This window comes from Martes martes (assembly GCF_963455335.1).
Source record: "Martes martes genome assembly, chromosome: 10".
NCBI classification, from domain to species: domain Eukaryota; kingdom Metazoa; phylum Chordata; class Mammalia; order Carnivora; family Mustelidae; genus Martes; species Martes martes.
The window spans coordinates 57040112-57051434 of NC_137898.1; the positions used below are offsets into that span (position 1 = coordinate 57040112).

Sequence of the window (11323 nt, forward strand, 5' to 3'; positions counted from 1 at the left end):
GTTGAACTCAAAGTACAGAATCTTAAGCTGAATATCCTGCAATGATAAACTGTATTTCTTTATAATGAATTTGACTTGAAAGTAATTATTTCACCTAGTAAACATTTATAAAAGACAACATCTGCATTATAGAAAGAGATTATTAAGATTGTTTAAAAAATAAAGGAAAAAAACTAAGACCACATCTAATAAAGAAGCAGAAAACAGGAAATGAACAATTACGTAAGGATACAGAATTTGTCTATAAACAATCTAGCAATGACCTTCTTACTTAAATTCATTGTCCGTTAAGCAGATTGCACCCATCACTTCCTGACTTTACAAGGTATGCAGTCAATAGATACTTCATGAAATGTGTATATTGGGTTGTATGAAATCTTAGATGAACAACAAAGAGTACATGCAGGGATTCTGATATAGTAAATAAAGTGAATTGACTTCTGAGGGCCCAAAAAGAATGTTCTCTTCATCTCTTGGATATGTTTTTGAAGCAGGTTGATTATCTCCAGTCATAATAGCCTACATTTGTTGAGCCCCTACTATCTGTTAGTAGTTGTGATAACATCCTATATGGACATACAGTTTATTTGTAGTATCATAACTTGATTATGATAACTAATTAGCTTTCAGATTACATAACTAATATAAGCCATCAAGACCATTACAAACAGAACTATTTGAGGATAAAGGGTCTCAAAAGTAAGTATTATGGATACTTTGATGTTCTAGATTTTTATTTGGCATCCCAAATCCATTTTTTAGAACTGCATATTCCACATGCTGATGCATTCAGAATATATATATATATATATATATATATATATATATATATCAGCTAAGTTACTCACATGATAAGTTCCTAAATTATCTGTGCCCTGAACTTCTCCATCTCTAAAGTAATAATGACAGATATATCCCATAGAATTTTTATAATGATTAAATTAGTTAATGTATATGAAAATCTCTGGGGGTATTTCACTGTGATATAAAAGTCACCAAGTACTAGCTATTACATTTTTTAAAAATTAAATTTAAAATAATGTATGAAATTTCTTTTGTTTCCTCTCCCACATCTATTCACATGCCACTCCCCCTTAGTCACAGGTCTTACTGTCTGAGCTGAGACAAAAGATGAAAATATTATCTGAGTCTGACTTCGGCAATGACTACTGGTTAATAACTTCTTCATATGGTCCCTTCTTCCTCCACAGCTAAGATTTTCTTCTTCATTCTTACTTGATTCAGAAGAACTCTTGCTCACTTCCAAAGAAATCTTACCTACTATGTAGTCTCTAAATCAGTTCTGAATATTTGTATAGTTTAACATTAAATTACTGAGTGCATGTTGTAAACCAATAGAGGGCTACAGAACCAAAATAAACATGGCATCTGCCCTCAAAGATACTTAAGGAAGGATAAGATACTTAGAAAAACAAGAACCCAGTATTGAATTATTTTATCACCATCAAACTGTAAGGAATTTGGATGTTTTCTAAACACCAAACAAAAATTTAAAAATACATAGATGCATTTCTGCACTGTCAAATAACCCCACCAATTTTCCTTCTTTATTAAAATTTGAATGTTTTCATTTGTACCATTACCACAGTCTATAAATATTTGAACTTCTTTCTCAACCTAACCGTAACACTGCCTCCTTCCTGTTGCATGTATCTCTTTCCCTTTACCAACAACTTATTGAACATTTGTCTAGCCTCATTTCTCTCTTAAATGCTTCACACCTATCACTGAAATTTGCTTTTTCTTGGACTGAAGCATACTCTGTTGCATTCTATTGCTGCATAAAAACCTAGCACAAAGTCATGGTTTGACAGACATTTATTACCTCACATTTCAGCAAGTCAGACATCTGAACACAGCATCAGCAGGGTCTCTGCTCAGCGTCTCTTTCAGCCAGGACTCTGTGCTCATCCAGAGGTCAGGATCTCTTCCAGATCCATCCAGGCTATTAGCAGCATGGTATTCCTTGTGGCATAGAATTGAGGTCTCCTATCTCTGGCTGGCTGTGGACTAGAGGTTGCTCTCATCTCCTAGAGACTGCCCTCTATGCAGTCATGTGGACCTCTCACAACATGACAGGTGGCATCTTTCAATCCATCAGAGGAATCTCTCTACTGCTTCTTGTCCCTTTTAAATGCTCACATGATAGGGCCAGGCCCACCAGAACAATCTCCCTTTTGATTAACTCTAAGTCAAGTCATCACAAACCCTAATGACATCTGCAAATTCTCTTTGCCATTCATACAATGCAACATATCCCATCACATTCATAGGCCCACTCACACTCAAGGGGTGGGTTTCATACTGCTGTAATCATAGAGCAATTATGAGGGCCCTTTTAGAACGCTGCCTACCACAACTATCTAGGCCAGCCAATCTACAAACTTTATGAGTTTGACTTCTAATATGTCCTTTGACTGACTCATCCTTACCCTCCCACTTCTATCACCTCTATTGTAATAACAGTTTCATTAGTTTTTGCAGGAACTACAGCAATTTTCTCATACGTAATTTCCCCTCCCTGAGTTTCGAGTTGTTTTCACACTTTCTCCATATCGACACCAGCATGATCTCTCAAAAATACATCTTCCAGGGTGCCTGGGTGGCTCAGTGGGTTAAAGCCTCTGCCTTCAGCTCAGGTCATGATCTCAGGGTCCTGGGATCGAGCCCCGCATCAGGCTCTCTGCTCAGTGGGGAGCCTGCTTCCTCCTCTCTCTCTGCCTGCCTCTCTGCCTACCTGTGATCTCTCTTTCTCTGTCAAATAAATAAATAAAATATTAAAAAAAAATACATCTTCCTACAGAGCTCTTCACTGTCTTCAGCATGAAGTCAAAACTCTCTCCCCTTTATCACAAAAGTCAAGGATCTTCTCAATCTAACCAAAATCTACTTTTCCTGCTGTCCAATCTCTTCTCTACCCCAGGGACCTTTTGATATGGTCAGGCTGGACCCTTCCTACCTCACCAAACTCCTAAATACAGCAAGTTCTTTCACAGTTCTTACAGTAAGAACCTTCACAAGCAAGTTCTTTCACATATTTACTGGCTATACTAAATATAGCAAGTTCTTTCACACTGTGAAGACAACTTGCTTTATTAAATTTAATAAATTTATTAAACATAAATTTATGTTTTATTCATAAATCTCCCACTCTTCTTTGACTGAGCCTAAATTCTTTAGACTTATTGTTTGTTCCATGGATCCATTCATAAATTCAACATTAGTATATTATCTTTAGGATGCATTTTTGTGGCATCACTTTGTCGACCTCAAGGCAGAATGAATTACTTATTCCTCTGAAGTAACATTCTTTTTTTTTTTATACATCTAGAATAGTGTTAATTCCATTGCATGATCATAAGTTGTTTGAAAATGTGCCTCTCCAACTGAAATCAGCTACTGGGAGGTAGACCATTGCTTTCATCATTATATTCCTGTTACCATCCCCTGTATTTGCAGTGTGGGAAATCAACAGGTATTTTTTTTTTAATTAAATCCAGAAGTTGTAAAGTGGTGAGGGATTCTGGAAATAAATCAGGATCTCAACACATTATAGCTTTGTGCATTTAATTCATGCTGTGTGGCCTCAAATTATTCAGGTAACTATTAGAAGAATCTCAGGGAGCTCTTTTAGTTCTATAAAATGAAGTTGTGTGTGTGTGTGTATGTGTGTGTGTGTGTTTGTGCTGGCTTTTTTTTTAATGAAATACTTGTGCTACTATTTTAGAGTAACCTTCTATGTGCCTCCCTCATTTCTTGATAGTAATTCTCTCTTATATAAAAACAATATTCCAGTCCCATTGTAAGAGCATTCTGCAGGTCTTGTGCAGGACTGCCTTGAGTTAACTCTCTCCTCTGATTACAGAAAGTCAGTAATATGGTTGCAGGGTAAGGTAGGTCCAGTTTCAAATGTTGGCTCTGCTACCAGCCAGCTGAGGTTCTCCAAAGAAGCATTTCATATTGGGTTCTGCTTCTGTAAAATTAAGTTCACCAACAGCATTAACTGTAAGGATTAAGTGAGATAGCATGTGTGAAGCATTTCACCTGCTATCTAGTATGGGAAGCATTTAACAATGGTAAATGGGAATGAGGTTGGTAAATGGGGATGGGGTGGTGAGTGGTAGCAGCTGTGACGGCTGTACTTAGACAATGACTTTAAAATGTAGCACAACAAACCAGAAAACTCACAACAGCAAGAACATGCCAACAACCTGCTCCAAGCATCAGGATATGTGGTCCACAGGTCAACTAAATCCCATCAGTTAGAATATAATTTACCTAAATACAGATTTCAGGGAAAATCTTTTCATAGTTTTCCTGAGACGCCCAGGAGAGTTTTTTGCAATTAATTAGATCTTCCTCATTCTGAAGGAAACCAGTGTGTGTAAAGTTTGATGTCTTCCCTGAATGCAGCAGTTTTACTTACAAAGTATGGAGCTTGTTCTTTCCCACCCTGTTTGCAAGAAAAGGGCTTGAGGAGCTGTAGAGGCTTTCTCCTCAGGGATAGATAGCATATATAAGGATCCATGACTCAGGCTGTTTGAAATCTCCTAATCAGAAAACCCCTGGTGGACTTTCTTTGGCTCCTAGAGTATAAAGTTTCCCAAGGGTTCATTCTACCTCATGACTTCCCTCCCTTTCTACTTTACGACACCTACTTTTCTCATCTCCATGCAAGGACTAGTATTAACAGTGCCTTGACCTTGTATTATGGTAAAATTTTGCTAGAGGTAAGTTTGTGAGTAAAAATTCCAAAACAAAACACCTGCTATATGTACAAGCTCATTTCTCTCCCTACTTTACCTCCACACCCAGCAGATGAATGTATCTTCCTCCAATATCAGTTGGGTGAATTTTGTACATTTTTTAATTTTTTTAAGATTTTATTTATTTATCTGACAGAGAGAGAGACCACAAGTAGGCAGAGAGGCAGGCAAAGGGAGAGGGGGAAGCAGGCTCCCTGCTGAGCAGAGAGCCCAACATGGGGCTCGATCCCAGGACCATGAGATCACAACCCGAACCAAAGGCAAAGGCTCAACCTCCTGAGTCACCCAGGCACCCCAATTTTGTACATTTTTAAGAGACTTCTTCATCTATGGTGGGAAAAAAGCTTCATTGAGTCCTTCATAGAACACTTGAAGTATCCATCACATTCCAGGGTTTTGTACTGATAATACAGAAAATACAACAGAGTCACTTTCCCCAGGGCTCACAAGGAAAGAGGCATCAAAATCACTGATTACAATAGGGCATAATTACAATGAGACCACAGAAGAAAGAGCATGTATTTATCCAGGTCATCACCTGGTCTGTCTGGATACATGGGAGAAGAGAGCACAGGAAAACCAGGAGTGATTCATAATACGGTCGCCACGTGTGGAGAACAAGTGGGAGAGCAAGTGGCAAGTACAGCTAAACAGGGAGGCAGAATCTATGCCACAGAAGATTTTACAGGCATTCTCAAGCCTTTGAATCTAAACAACATAAAAGACATTGCACAGTATGGAATTTAATCTTTCTCCTTCCCTAGAAAAATGCATTTCTACATCCTTGAGAAGCAACTGAAGATTTCGGGCATCTTGTTGGAGGTTACATAATATATTGTAGTTCCCTGCTTGGTACAATATCAACCTGAATGATACAAATCTTAAATTTTACATCTAAGCCACAATACATCAGTTATAGTGAAATATCAATTAAGAACATTCTCAAACAGAACCTTAATGTGCTCATGTGGTTTTGGCAGAACACTCAGTCACTCAATCTTTCAAATTCTTCATCAGATGAGCCAGACTATTATTTTCAACATTGGCTCAGACAGTCATGAACAAGTATTGTTTCATAAGTCTATAAACTACAGAAAAAGTTGTGAAAATATATAGAGCTCTGTATTTGATGATACTGAATTCACCGGAAAACACAGCTAAAAAGGAATGAAAAGTACTGTCTGTAAGATTTAAAAAGAAAATAGTAGACTTTAGGTATTTTTCTGTGAATTATATCACTTTATAAAGAAGGGAAAGAACATAGTTTAAATTTTATTAGTGTACATATAACTACTGCATGAAAAGTGATATGTAATTTCTTATTGAAGCACAAGTCAACATTGTTGCTTTTCTAAAAACATTTTCTAATACATTCACGTTTTTAAAATTTGAAAATACGGTTTCCCAATTTACATTCTCACAAACAGTGCATGGGGTGGAGGGGTCCTTTCTTTCCAACAAGAAGCATGGGGTGGAGGGGTCCTTTCTTTCCAACAAGAAACACTTGTTTCTTGTTTTTTTATTTTAGCCATTCTAACAGGTATGAGGTGATCTATCATTGTGATTTTTTTCTTTTTTTCTTTTAATTTAATTTTATTTTTTCAGTGTTCCAAGATTCATTGTTTATGCACCACACCCAGTGCTCCATGCAATATGTGCCCTCCTTAATACCCACCACCAGGCTCACCCAACACTCCACCCTCCTCTCCTCCAAAACACTCAGTTTGTTTCTCAGAGTCCACAGTCTCTCATGTTTTGTCTCCCCCTCTGATTTCCCCCAACTCACTTCTCCTCACCTTCTCCCAATGCCCTCCATGTTATTCCTGTTGCTCCACAAATAAGTAAAACCATATGATAATTGACTTTCTCTCAGCATAATCTCCAGTCAGCATAATCTCCAGTCCCATCCATGTTGGTGTAAAAGTTGGGTATTCATCCTTTCTGATGGAGGCATAATATTCCATTGTATATATGGACCACATCTTCCTTATCCATTCATCTGTTGAAGGGCATCTTGGCTCTTTCCACAGTTTGGCGACTGTGGCCATGGCTGCTATAAACATTGGGGTACAGATGGCCCTTCTTTTCACTACATCTGTATCTTTGGGGTAAATACCCAGCAGTGCAATTGCAGGGTCATAGGGAAGATCTATTTTTAATTTCCTGAGGAATCTCCACACTGTTCTCCAAAGTGGTTGCACCAGTTTGCATTCCCACCAACAGTGTAAGAGGGTTCCCCTTTCTCCACATCCTCTCCAACACACGTTGTTTCCTGTCTTGCTAATTTTGGCCATTCTAACTGGTGTAAGGTGGTATCTCAATGTGGTTTTGATTTGAATCTCCCTGATGGCTAGTGATGATGAACATTTTTTCATGTGTCTGGTAGCCATTTGTATGTCTTCATTGGAGAAGTGTCTGTTCATATCTTCTGCCCATTTTTTGATATGATTATCTGTTTTGTGTGTGTTGAGTTTGAGGAGTTCTTTATAGATCCTGGATATCAACCTTTTATCTGTACTGTCATTTGCAAATATCTTCTCCCATTCCGTGGGTTGCCTCTTTGTTTTGATGACTGTTTCTTTTGCTGTGCAGAAGCTTTTGATCTTGATGAAGTCCCAAAAGTTCATCTTTGCCTTTGTTTCCTTCGCCTTTGGAGACATATCTTGAAAGAAGTTGCTGTGGCTGATATCAAAGAGGTTACTCCCTATGTTCTCCTCGAGGATTCTGATGGATTCCTGTCTCACGTTGAGGTCTTTTATCCATTTCGAGTTTATCTTTGTGTACGGTGTAAGAGAATGGTCAAGTTTCATTCTTCTACATATAGCTGTCCAGTTTTCCCAGCACCATTTATTGAAGAGGCTGTCTTTTTTCCACTGGATATTTTTTCCTGTTTTGTCGAAGATTATTTGACCATAGAGTTGAGGGTCCATATCTGGGCTCTCTACTCTGTTCCACTGGTCTATGTGTCTGTTTTTACGCCAGTACCACGCTTCCTTGGTGATCACAGCTTTGCAGTAAAGCTTGAAATCAGGTAACGTGACGCCTCCAGTTTTGTTTTTGTTTTTCAACATTTCCTTAGCAATTAGGGGTCTCTTCTGATTCCATACAAATTTTAGTATTATTTGCTCCAGCTCTTTGAAAAATACTGGTGGAATTTTGATCGGAATGGCATTAAAAGTATAGATTGCTCTGGGCAGTATAGACATTTTAACGATGTTTATTCTTCCGATCCAAGAGCATGGAATGGTCTTCCATCTTTTTGTGTCTTCTTCAATTTCTTTTAGGAGTGTTCTGTAGTTCCTCGAGTACAGATCTTTAACCTCTTTGGTTAGGTTTATTCCGAGGTATCTTATGGTTCTTGGTGCTATAGTAAATGGAATCGATTCTCTAATTTGCCTTTCTGTATTTTCATTGTTAGTGTATAAGAAAGCCACTGATTTCTGTACATTGACTTTGTATCCTGCCACGTTACTGAATTGCTGTATGAGTTCTAGTAGTTTGGGGGTGGAGTCTTTCGGGTTTTCCATATAAAGAATCATGTCATCTGCGAAGAGAGAGAGTTTGACTTCTTCCTCACCAATTTGGATACCTTTTATTTCTCTTTGTTGTCTGATTGCTGTTGCTAGGACTTCTAATACTATGTTGAACAAGAGTGGTGAGAGTGGGCATCCTTGTCGTGTTCCTGATCTCAATGGGAAGGCTGCAAGCTTTTTCCCATTGAGGATGAAAAAAGACAATGATTTATTAATGGTAACTACAAGTAAGAAAAAAGCAACTGAAAAGAAAAAAATAGGTGAATATTTCATTCATGGAGAGCAAAATGATCATAGATAAAAGGAAAGGAATTTACGGTGTTTTTTTTCCAAAAGACTAAACATCCCAGAGGAATGTTACTCTAACATGCATGATAACCTGTAGGTAGCTTGTCAAAATGCAAATTCATGGGCTCCACCTAAAGAGTTTCTGACTTAGTTCCAGGTTGGGGTTGAGCATATTAAGTGGTTCTGATGCACCGCTTTTGGACCACAGTCAGTATAGTGATGGACAAAAACAGAAAGTGGATGTCATATTATAAATCAATAGTATAGAAGACAGATTATGAAGACCAATGGGAATGAGGATGCAATGGAAGATGAAAAACAAAATTATTGTGTTTTGAAGTAGGTGTTAAATGGAAATCGATTATTTCATTATCTGAAAATTTTTTAAAGCTCATTATTATGCATTTATAAAGAAAATATAAAGAAAGTATAAAGAAAATATAAACAAGCCAATCTCCAAGTATCAAAAAGGAAGCACTCTGACATTTGGAACATGTCTATTCATACTTTCACAATGTATATGTGTGAATGGGCATGTGTGTACATGTGTATATATGCAGATGAAATCCAGATACAAACAGTGGTAAATATCCTCTATACTAATATATATTTTCTCTTAATAATGTATTACTTATATCTGTATCAGTATTTAGCTTGCTGCATGATAGTTTATATTTTATTTAACCAATACCTTAAAGTAATTATTTAAGTAGTTTCCAAATTTTCATTGCAATGAATAATGATATCTTGAACATCACAATACATCTTCGTCCACTTTCCCCAATTAGATACATATTTTGAAGCATAAATCACTGGCTATTACATAATTAACTTTTAATACATTTACAAAAGGGACCTGAATAACTCTTTTAAGAATGAGGAAAGTATACGTTTCATTTGATTTCTTTTTGTTTTCTATGCTTATTTATGTTCTGTAGTCATGTATAGTCTATCTGGGGAAATAATAATCATTACCAATAAGCGATTAGAATTACTGTTAACTTAGGGCTTCCTACTGATGTAAATGATATCAGACATCCCTTGAATTGCTACACCTTAGATAATGTAAGACTTTTTAAACTGTCAAGTCAATTTATGGCTTCATTTGTCCATTTTGTAGACATAGTTTCACTATAGTCCTATTCTGTGCCAGCTGAAGCATTTGTGACAAAGCTAAAGGTACACAAGATACAGTCCCTATCTCAAAAAATCCACACTCTAGAACTTGGTAAATAGTGAGTTATTACATCATCAGAATAGAACGAAAGCTTTTGTAAACAGGCTTTTTCAATTCTAACGAATTGTCAAATATGAGTCAGGAAGACCATGAAAAGAAAAGACAAAATGAAAAATCCCTAAATGAACTTCGAGGAGAATATTTTGAGCATGGCTTTGCGAATTTGCTTGGTCTTCACACTGTAGATTATGGGATTCATCACAGGAGGGATGAGCAGATAAACATTGGCAATGAGAGTATGCACAAGGGGAGGGGCATGCTTCCCAAATCTGTGCACCAGTGACAAGCTGATCATGGGGATGTAGAAGATGGCAACAGCACTTATGTGTGAAACACAAGTACCAAAGGCCTTTTTCCGCTCCTCTGGGGAGGCAATACTGAGCACAGAGTGGATGATCAGAACATAGGAGAGGAGGATCAAGACAGAGTCTATGCCAGCAGTAGAGATGACAATGGCCAAACCAAATGTACTGTTGATCTTGGTGTCTGTGCATGAAAGCTTCATCACATCAGGGTGGAAACAATATGAATGGTGCAGAACATGGCTACGGCAGAAGGACAGACGCTTTAGAAGTAGAAGTAAAGGTACTAGAGCTGTTGTCCCTCTAATAACAATGGCAAAGCCCACTTTGATGATCCTTGAACTGGTTAAGATTGTAGCATATCTCAGTGGGTTACAGATGGCAATGAAGCGGTCAAAGGCCATTGCCAGGAGTACTGAGGATTCCATGAATGTGAAACCATGGATAAAGAACATTTGGCCAATGCAGGCATCAAAACTGATTTCTCGAGCATTGAACCAGAAAATACACAGCACAGTGACCAATGTGGAAAGGCACAGTCCTAGGTCCGTGAAGGATAGCATGGAGAGGAAATAGTACATGGGTTCATGGAGGCTCGACTCAGTGAGGATGACAAACAAGATCATGCCATTCCCAGAGATGGCAATGGCATAGAGACAACAAAAAGGGATGGAAAGCCAGGCATGATAAGTTTCAAAACCAGGGATGCCAGTAAGAAAGAAGACTGCAGGGTGGAAAATGCTCTGATTGAAGGATGGCATGATGAGTGAAGGAAGCAATTTCCCCAGAACAAAGGACCATACCCTGTAAAGTAGGCAAGAAAGATGTTTTCACTCTCTTCTACATATCATGCAATTTAGGATCGCTAGTAAGCCTTGTCTTGTCTTCAGTGGAAGTGCATACCCAGTTATCCTTTTCCTAGATTTAGAATTGATCTTGCATGAACTAGGAAAAGAGACAGAACATTAATTTGTATGAGGACACCTGGGTTTTAACAAAAGTAACATGTTATATCTAGGCTTCAGTATATTTCCATATATACATATATAAAAGAGGAGGTTAGAGTAGATAACAGTAACATATTTTCAGCTCTATGATTCCAGGTACATGGAGAGACAGGACATTTCTGTGTAACCCTAAGACAATATAAAAGGCAATTCAGCCTGCTTTTCTTCA

At 37.7% G+C, this 11323-nt stretch overlaps 1 protein-coding gene across 1 annotated transcript; it reads right to left on the reverse strand.

Annotated features, from left to right (window-relative positions):
• Window positions 1–9963: 9963 nt before the first annotated feature.
• Window positions 9964–10917, reverse strand: LOC308350158 (olfactory receptor OR51C1-like; the record flags this gene model as incomplete). The annotated part of the gene is made up of 1 exon (XM_080815161.1): window positions 9964–10917. Exon 1 carries the CDS (start codon window positions 10906–10908, stop codon window positions 9964–9966), a length of 945 nt encoding a protein of 314 aa, XP_080671287.1. The 5' UTR covers window positions 10909–10917.
• Between the last annotated feature and the right edge of the window lie 406 nt (window positions 10918–11323).